The sequence below is a fragment of the Streptopelia decaocto genome (genome assembly GCF_964273445.1).
Source record: "Streptopelia decaocto genome assembly, chromosome: 2".
NCBI lineage: Eukaryota > Metazoa > Chordata > Aves > Columbiformes > Columbidae > Streptopelia > Streptopelia decaocto.
The window spans coordinates 69352591-69362898 of record NC_138655.1 but is presented as its reverse complement, the minus strand read 5'-3'; the positions used below and the strand labels follow the sequence as shown (position 1 = coordinate 69362898).

The 10308-nt window shown below is 42.5% G+C and overlaps 1 protein-coding gene across 1 annotated transcript; it reads right to left on the bottom strand.

Annotated features, from left to right (window-relative positions):
* Nucleotides 1-425: 425 nt before the first annotated feature.
* On the bottom strand, nucleotides 426-8457 carry FRRS1L (ferric chelate reductase 1 like; the record flags this gene model as incomplete). Its single annotated transcript, XM_082044900.1, has 5 exons — nucleotides 426-2054; nucleotides 2520-2766; nucleotides 5781-5919; nucleotides 6404-6488; nucleotides 8250-8457. The coding sequence occupies 5 exons, from the start codon at nucleotides 8455-8457 to the stop codon at nucleotides 1882-1884; spliced, it is 852 nt and encodes a 283-aa protein (XP_081901026.1). The 3' UTR covers nucleotides 426-1881.
* Between the last annotated feature and the right edge of the window lie 1851 nt (nucleotides 8458-10308).

Genomic DNA, 10308 nt, shown 5'->3' with positions numbered 1-10308 from the left:
ACAGACCTTCCTTATTAGGCGGTCTCTACTATATATTTCATCAGATGATTAGTAGGTCATCCAACCTGAAAGAAGTAATTTATACTAAGTAAAGCTATTAGATGCATTTTCAAAGTTCATTTCATTCTGAATTTCTCTTCCCCACCCTGAACTCTAGTCCAGCAATTTTAAGTGAACAAATCCTTAAAGACATCGATGAAAGCATATATTACTAAGCAATCTTTCTTTTGAAATAGCAATCAAGTGTGTGTGGTGGAGATAAATTCCTTTTCAATTCTTATTCATATACTTTAAGCATAGTTTTGAAGAATGCTGAGCCTAAAAAGAATTAGTCTACAAACTTTAGTCTGTGAATAATGATGCAAACACAACAAAGCCAGTTAATCTTTTCACATTCTATGCAGCAATAAGTATAATAGGAGGTCCATCACACACTTTACCAGATCCCATGTTGCAGAGTTCTCAAGCATACCACCTCAGATAGAACTTTGGCACAATTTAAATTTTAATTCTATCTAAATAGAATTTCAATGCAAGTTGGGAAGTGAATGAGCAACCTTACCTTAGCACATTTTACTGCTCCACATGTATGCATCATACATTTCCCATTGGGTGAAGAACAGAAATTCTCTACGAGGACTCAAAGTTTTTCGTAATATTCCATGGCTCAGAAATACATTTTGACACTTTCCATTACAGTAACATTTAGCACTTATCTTAGTAATATTTATTGGTGATTTAAAAAATCTAATGTATTTACTCTTTAGCTCATCTTTTTCTACAGTAACTACATTTTAGCAATGGTTTGATGAAACTAAAGATACTGCTCTTCTTATTAATCCCTGTCTCTCCTTACATAAAAATTAAAATTCTGTTTCCATTTCTTTGTAAGTTAACACCAGCTGCCCATATTCATCTGCAACATGAACAGGCTATACAGGCATACAACACAGAAAAACAGATTACTACTATGCAACTGCTTAAAAATATATTTACATGTCAGCAATATTACTGTTTTTTCATAAAAAGAGAAAAAATTATTTAATCTATTGGGAGAATGTCCTATGGTTGTTGGGAACTTCCATGTTCTCTATGTTTTACACCTGTTTTTTCTATGTATGGACAATTTATATTACTGTATTCTTCTTTCCCCTTGTTTAAATAACTTTATATTTCACTTGTAAAAAGAAGTAGTCATTTCTTTCAAGAAGGCTGTTGAAACACTGTTATTATAAAGACATTCATCACTTCTTTTCTATTGAAAAAAAAAATCATGTTAATGCTAGATTATGCAAGTTTAATTTTGGAAAGTACCAGAGCAAGTAGGCCTTGATAAATATATTTTAAAAGTAGGAGAACTGCCCATTACTGAAGGGCAGGTTTTATAATACTGTGTCGGTATCCTGATCTTAAGTTCACAAACTGCACGTAGAGTTGTGCTGTCTGCTCCAGAAGTACCAAATAGCATTATAATGTCTTCCCAATTTTGCTTTTGGGGAGCAATTTGGAAGGCAATTTTATTATGTGATAAGACGTTCATCATTAAATTTACCTAAAGACACATACAGACATCCCTTCCAGACACACATACATACGCACATGCACATTGATTTTACAAAAGTCTCCTTTTCTTTAAGCAAGTCACCACAACACTGAAAATATTCTCCATTGTGTTCACTGATTATTCTTAAATGATTTGTCACCACTCTGCCACTCAAAGGAGATGATTATTTCATTCTTCTGAGAAGTTAGCTATGTTCAAAAGCAGCTAGATGAGGATGGTGGCGTGATACAAATTCCAATAGAAAAATGCAAGGTCCATCCATATAGCCGTCCATCCTGAGAAACTTCCACTGACAAATTCTTGCTATTTTCCATTGCTCATGGGGTTCCCATCAATAAATAGAAGGTCAGTGCAACAATGAGGAGCAAGCAGAATGGAGAAGAGAAGGTCTGATAGGCAGCTGATGGCATGAAAATATCTTCATACTTGTAAATACTGACAACACGTTCTGATACAGGTGGTGAGTCTATATCATGACGAGTTATAGAACCTTCAGTAGGTAAGGACAGAAAGAAATAACATCAGATGCATTTATGCTGTAACTCTACCAATGAAACAGATAGAAAACCAAGTAATTTTCAAACATACAGGAGTATGCAATATTACGCTGTCAGTAAGTAGGGTCATTTATCTGCTTTCTAAAATTAAACTTCCGAATAAAACAAACAAAATTCAAGTACACAATAAACATCCTTCAAAGGAATTCAAAATGTGTAGTTATGAATTATCCTTACCTAAATTTATCTTTGGGGAGTGGAGAAAACAACTACATAGTGAAGACAACGTGATAGGTAGGGCTTATTTATTTTTTCTTCCTTTTTATCTGTTAGAAGCCTCAGGCTGCCAGAATTTTAGTCCATTTTTTAAAAAGGGGGTCTAGTAAGAATGTTGTAATTGAAAGACATTTATCAATTTTGGTGCCCCAGGTCACGCAGAAGCACAGAAATCAACTCACCCTGAATTGCTGGACCCCAAGCAAACAGGTAGTACCAACTCAAGTGCAGATCTACGATGGTTTCCTCTCGAGGAACATACACAGGACGCTTGAATCGACACGTTACACGGTTGTTCTCAAAAACTCCTTCTTCATCTCTAGCAGGGTTTCTCTGGATTTCTTTAGCCCACTGACCGACATTATAGAAGTGATGTATTCGGACTCTTCCATTATCGTCATGAACACAAGCCATGACATCATCTCCTCCCTGTGTGGTAAAAACATATTCATAGAAGAAAAACAAAAGTGTCTCAGAGCATTTCCTCATTTATGTATCTAATTTGATTTATTATTAAAAACTAATCAAGACCTCAGGCTCTCATTATTTCTAAGTTACATATACACAAATATTTGTTTCTCTAAGCATGTATCTTCAATCAGATAGAAAAGCACAAAGTGGACAGTAATATTTACTTACCCTTACTATCTCTGAATTCTGTTTTGGATCTTTCTAAGAGTTATTTTACCTAACATATCTGTAACGCATGATATCATCCTGACATCACACAATTGATGGATCAGTGGAAGGCTGTTCTCTTTCATAATTTGTGAAGTTGTGGGATCCTGCTTCACAAAAGCTGGCAGTCTTGAATCCTGGATGTGTACAAAGTCCACTGCATAAAATCATGGACAGAAATCCAATATAATTTAGTAAAATAGAGGATATGAATCTACTAAATTTGGGCAAATAATAGCATAAATTACAGTCTTTTCTAATCTGTTCTCATGTTCACTTAAGGGAATAGCACTTCTTACATCTCTTGAGAGAAAATGAAAAATGTTCAACATGTAGTAAGAGAGTCTAGAACACCATAAGACACAAGAAAAGAGTAACAAATATGTTCTTCTTCACAGAGTATAAACACCCACCAGGCATTACAATCAAGCAAAGAAGCAACAGCCAGAGGGAGACAATTGTCTGTGGAGGTCATTCATAGAAATAAAAAGCAGTTGCTAGAAAGTTACTCAAGGTTACTGCCCCAGTAGTAAAGCACTGTATCACTCAGGGTTCAGCATAAATTTTAGGAGCACTCTCTCATAGAAGCCTTGGCATCAAGAGCCATTAAAATACTGTCCAAGCTGGACAAATGGCATTTTACTGAGTATCACTGCCAGAAGTATTGGTGTCATATTAAATACAGGTCCTACTTCTCCAACACTAAACTTTCTATTATGTTGTGTTGATGATAGACATGATGCTTGCTGGTGTGATCATCCCTCAGTCCTTTGTAACAGGGAAAGGAGAGAAAGAGGTGCAGGTCAGCTCTCTGGGAATATTGCTCTGTGGATTTGTAAAAGATATGTCAAAAATGAGGAAAAAAGGGGACAACTAGGAAAAATATGTGCTTGAACAGCTTCTGCACGTCGGTGCTGCTGCAGGCAACCTTTCCAGTTTCTTTCTGGAGCCTATCCTTGATCTCCATAACTTATTTTCCAAGTTTAATTTTTATGCATCTGGGTATAAATCCCTCGTTCTTAAGGACAGAGAAAAAAAATAGAGCTGTTTTCACAAAGGAAAAAAAATGGAAGGAAAGAAAAAAGCATTCTGAGTCTCAATAAACGGAATAACATTACAAAATCCTGCCTAGGCACAAAAGCCCGCAAGTGGAAAAGTATAATGGTATCTGAGACAAAGAAATAGGTCACAGACTTAAAAAAATGTATTAGAGGACACAAAGTATTTTTTTTTTCCCCTGAACTTCTGTAGCTATCCAGGCCACACCATTTTGATCGGGGCCCCCAAGGCACAGCCCACTTCTCACAGCCAAGCTGTTGTGACCCAGAATCATTTTACCATTACAGCCTCTGTATCCCAGGACACCAAAAAAACACCCTGGAAGTTATGAAAAAGGATGAAGTCAGCAGGGGAACAAGAGAGGAAGACAAATGCCAGCTGGTTTAGTCCAGTTGACTGATGGGCATTAGAACACACAGGCAGCAAATTTTGAAGCAAAATCTTTTACTTCACACTTACATAATTCCTCTAACCAGGAGCCTAGACCTAACATGCTGCTTGGTGTGCCTGGGCTAAGACGTAATAGGTGCTTTCCTGGCACTTCCAGGCATCTAAACTATTCTCAAAATTTAGCTGTAAAACTGTTCATCACAACATTAAAAACACGAACTGTTTCTTGTGGCATGGACTGTTCTTTATGACACAAAATATTAATACTCCTATCTCAATTGTGTTTATTTACAGAGTCATACTAAAACATATGTGGTAATGACTGAAAAGCATCTGTCCTCATATTTCTCATTTTGGGTCTGATAAACGCCTTAAGTCAGCACAAGTCTTCCCAACTGCCCAGGACATCTAAATTCTCTATTTTTTCAGACTACTGCTTACAACTGTAGAAGAAACAGTCCTATCCTCTGACTTGTGATTTAGAACATAGGCTCAGCATTGTTTTATACACTCAGGAGTGTTTCACCTACATTATGAACCGCATTTTAATCTTAAACATTTTACCAAGGATCACAGACAAAACATCTTTGCATAAGTCAGCTGTTGCTCATGTTTTTTAAATTTTGCACAGTACATGCTCCTGTTTTGCTCATTGAAACAAAACGAAAAACAAAGCTTTCGAATTAAAAACCAAGTATAGGAATAAGCATAAAAACAAAGCAAATAAATCCACAAGAGGGAGAAGAAATCTTAACAAGACTTCTTTCTAGAGCATGGATGTTAAAACTAGCAGGATTCATTTTGTCACACATTTGTGGCTTCCCTGGAACAACATGCAGGTATGAAAGAAACAAAATGATTTCCAAAGTTTAATGGTGATAGCCATATTTATATCACTGAAAGACAGTTGATTTACTAAAGAATAATATTATTTGCTATTTAGTTTCTGATGTGCCTTTTGTCCAAGTGACACTGAGATAAAGCATGATAGAACATTTCCACGTGAATTGGCTTATCTCTAAGGGCTTTTCTAACCAAAAGGCAAAAAGCTAATGACATTCAGACACTCAAAGCTGACCCACAATACTGCTGCAATTCTCTAAGGAGGGAAAGGACATGTTAGGAAGGATGAGGCAGTTCTCTAGGAGGCAGTAGGCCTGGCTCCTGCTCCCAGGCTGGCTACCAAACAGTGCTTTGTCTTCAGCCAGTCAGTTTTTCCCTCTATGCTCTGTTTCTGACAAATCAATACAAACCATTTATACCCTAGCATGTAAAAGTGTGCACACTGTCAACAGGAAGAACCGCACATGTCTTACCATCTTCTTGTCTGAGGAAAATCCCACCGCCACCCAGCCATCAGTGTCAGCGCTCAACTCAAATTCAACATCAGCTCCTATTCTACGGTAACTCAGAAAGTAGTCACAAGTCTCTGCATTGCATCCAGGTTTGCCATACCTAAATGGAATTGGAAATATATATAACTTTTCCTTGCCATTTCCTGCAATGGAACTTAGTTATGTTTCTACAAGAAAAAATAAAACAACGCATTTTGCTATAATGGTAGTAAAACATATTATGCTATACACAAAGTACCATTAATTGTTTGCAAGTATTTCTCTTTTAGTGTAAGAATGTATAGTATTTAAACATTACAGCAAGCAATTAACTACACACAGTATTACTCGGTTGACCCTCCTAGGCCCAGTTTTGCAAGTGCTTCAGGAAAATACAAGAAACATGAAATAACTGTAGGACTGTAACTATGACATACATCCTTAATTAATCTAGTTTCCTCAAATAATATAGTCCATAACTACAAAGCATGTTCTTAAACAATAAACACTTATTAAAATGAATATGGAAAAATTACCAAAGTCTCCAATGTGATCAGTCAGCATTTGCAAACACAAAGGTCTCTGCATTCTTATCTGAGACTTACCTGAAGCATCCCTTAGTTTTTCCACAGTCATCCACTCTGATTTTTGCAAACGGATCCACAGGAGGAGCAGTAGGGAAAGGGTAACCTGTATAATCAGAATAAATCATTACTAAATACAATAAAAGGAATAAAAAGCAATAATACTAAACAGAATGGGTTCCAATAGCATCTGCTTTGTCTGCTGATAACTGATCCATTCAGATGAGGGACAACTTTGTCACATACACAATCCCTTGCTCAGATGGTCCTGGATCCAGGTACCAAAATAACACTGACAACTGAAAACAAAAATTTTCACAGGTTTCCTACATTCCTTAAGAAGGGAGAAGGATGCAGAAGCATGGCTTTGCTACACAGAGGGCAAAAGTTTACGTAAGGCAGCAGGAACACGGAGTAGTGCAGTCACCTAAAAATTAGGGATCTGTGCTCAGCTACCTCTTTGTGCACGCCTTGTCCCCCCAGGAAACCCATAAGGGAACTAAACCCAACTCCTTAGCTATAAATGACAGTATTAAGTATAAATGGAGGGCACCAGATTCAGAGCTTTAGGACTGGGTACTGAAAGGTCTTCATAATACATCCTCCATTAGGAAGATAAAACATGCATTACAATAAAAGGTAAGAAAGCATCAAAACAGGGAGTTGTCTGCAATTGTAACCTGCAATCACTTGTGAAGGCAGACCCAGAAGAGTCAGACAGTGAGACTTATGACTCCAAGCAGCCCCCCGTATGCTATATCATGGTACACCAAAGAGGAAGTGAGAACATTGGCGAATGGATCTTTTTTTGTCTTGGCCTGCAGAAGTTTGTGTCTGTTGCATGAACACAGCTATTTTAATAGGATGTTCTTCTATTTAGGCAACTGAAAAACAGAGGGCTAGCTGTGAAACTAAAAAATCCTTTGAAAATGCTTCACTGAACGGGAAATAAACATTGCAGTTAGTTACAGCACCTGCAAACACACAAGAACATTGACCCTACGCAACTTCAGGAACATGTGGCTTTGAGAGCCCTGATTCACTTTCCTAGATTCCTGGCAATGCCAATGGAGATGCAAAGTATACTGTCAACTGCAAATTACAGCCTCCAATAAATGTATCAGGAGCTTGGGTAAATTAGCCAGCATACACATAGGAAGTTAGCAAAAATTCACAGCAGCCTGTAGCGGAGCATCACTGCAAGCCTGGGCACAGGACATCCTATCTTCCCATTTATCTTTTATCTTTTTTTTTTTTTGGAAAACCAACTGGGTTTCAATGCATCCTAGCCACAAACCTGGAGTTTTAACACTCTGCCATTTGTAACTTGGAAAAAAAAAACAATACATAAAAGCCAGACACGCCTACTGTTATTTCTTACCACTTCAGACATCACAGGGCATTTCGAAAACCACAAAAACCCAGGACTTCTTTTTAAGTTAACAGCCCGGAAAGCTTTTTGACGAGGGGTTTTGCCCCTGGGAAGCCAAGCCACCGCCGGCCAGTCCCATTCAGCGGGACGGGGACGGAGCCCGGACCCCGGCGCCCTCCCTGGCTTCTGCCGCGCACCCCGGTTCCACCGCCCCAGAGGGAGATGCCCGGGCCCGGGGGTGCCGCTGAGCACCTGGGGCTCCCCGCGGGCCCGGGCCCCGAGCGGCAGGCAGGGCTGGAGGCCGCCCGGGCGGAAGATGGCGGCGGGCGCTGGCCTTCGTGCTGAACGCCGCCGCCTCAGGACCGCCCGCCGCCGGGCCGCCACCAACCGCCCGGCCCGGCCCGACCCGGCCCGGCCTTCCCTCCCCGGCACCGGGCTCGCCCCGCCGCCCGCCGCGCCCCGCCTGGACCCGCCGCCTGCCCCCGTCCGCCGCACCCTCCTCGGAGAGGTAGCGCAGGTCGTAGAACTCGCTGGCGAAGGTGCCGTACGAGGAGTCGTGGTGAGGCTGCGCCGCCTCCTCGCTCTGCTCCCCGCCGCCCGCCTCCCGCCGCCCGCCGCTCTCCTCCGCCGGGCTGGCGGCGGAGTCGGCCAGGAGCAGCAGCAGCAGCAGCCGCCGCCAAGCGCCGCGGCTCCGCACCGCCATGGCGGCGGCGGCGGGGCGGGGAGGCGGCGGCCGCCGAGCGCGCCTCCTGCGCCGCCGCCCGCGGGCTCCTGCGCCGCCGCCGCCGACAGCGGAGCGGGGGAGGCGGCGGGTTGGGCCCGGCCCTGGGGCCGGGCGGTACCGGAGGGACCGTGGGGGTGGGAGAGGGGACGGTGTGGGAGGGCGGTTGGGGGGAAAGGTGCCGGGGCGGTGTGTGCGTGGGGCGTACGCGGGAGCCGCGGGCGGAGCGCTGTCGCCCCCAGACCCGTCCCGGGCAAAGCCCCGGGCGCGCTGGGCCGGGACCGCGGCCGAAGGGGCGCACGGTGCCCTTCCCCGCTCGCCAGCTTCCCACGGCCCCAGCCCCACGCCGGGCACCGCACAGCCCGCCCCACCACGCCAGCGGGACACCTGCGCCCGCAGGCCGGTGCGCAGCTCTCTGGGGGCAGCACCAGGCCGTCCCCCTGGCCTCGATTCACCAAAACCTCTCAGCGTGTGCTTCAAGAAGATGTGATAAATCCTGCCTGGTTATTGCTGGGCGAACTTATCTCTTTTCCTTTTTTTTTTTCTTTCTTTTTTTTCTTTTTTTTTTTTCTTTTTTTCTTTTCTTTCCCCTTTTTTCTTTTTTAATCTTTAATCACTTCTGAGGTGGGACTGAAGGCACAGCGCAACTTAACATTCGATTCAGGTAAAACCCCATGCTAATGACCTTTCAGTATCTGGGCATTCTTGCTTCCTATTTTATGCAAGATAACTGCAGCGACAGGAGAGTGATGAGAGCCCGGCAGAACTGATAGAAAGCCCAGCTTGTGCCCTCAAAGTTTGTTTGAACTCTTGTGACTGATGCTGGACTTGCAGCTAAGTATCAAGGATACGTTCGTGTTCTCCCTGTGCTGTAGTAGCTATGGGTTGATGGAGGAACAGTGACCTTTTGTCCCCCATGTTTGCTGAAGTGGCTCTTTTCTCGGGTTTGGATTGCCGTCTGCTGGTTATAACTATAATTTCTTTTCCACATTGTTATGCACGATTACGCTCCTTCCTCTGAGACTCTGGAAGAAAATTCAGCAAAATTTTGGGGAGGAGGGAGGGAGACAGAAGAAGATGCGGCAGTCAGCAATATTCTGAAAATGAAAATAATCTTCAGTTTAGATCTTTTCGTTTTTAGTATTGCTGACTGAACCGAGTTACTTTTTGATGGGGCACTGAGACTGCCCAAGACCTAGACTGCACTAGGGATAAGTTCTTTCCCTTGCCTGAGCGGTTGCTTGTAATACCGGAGTATGCTTAGCTGCATCAGGTGGAGGACATTAATTCACATCTCCACATGGAGTAGCATGCTCTCTCTCCCTCCAAGTAGAGGGACAGCCACAAAGAGGTATAAAAATAAGTTGCAAAAGCAGTTTTGATCGCATGCAAATTCAACATCTTCTGTAGTAGCATGTGGAAAAAGCTATGGGAGAGCAACATCAAGCTTAAATGCAAAATAATGAGTCCCTTCTTCCCGCCGTGCTGAGCTTGGCAAACTTTACCAGGCCAGTGGAAAACAAGCAAAGAAATGGCAATAGAAAAACCCTTGTAAATCAGACTAACAGGAAAATAAGACTGCAGCTTATTCTTTCTGGCAATAATCAACTCTGATGAAGGCCCCCCGTCTCCTTTTTGAAATAGCTAGCTGAGGGTTGTGATGCCTGTGAAGAAGCATTTCCTCAGCGAGGGAGCAGCTGTCAGCTGCGTGCTGGTTTTTCCTCCCTGGAAACAGGCTTTAGCACACTGCAATACAGGCAATGCTTTGCAACAATGGTGAACACTTAGAATATTTATCATGTGTTGCTTGCACCTACATGGTACATTTTAAAT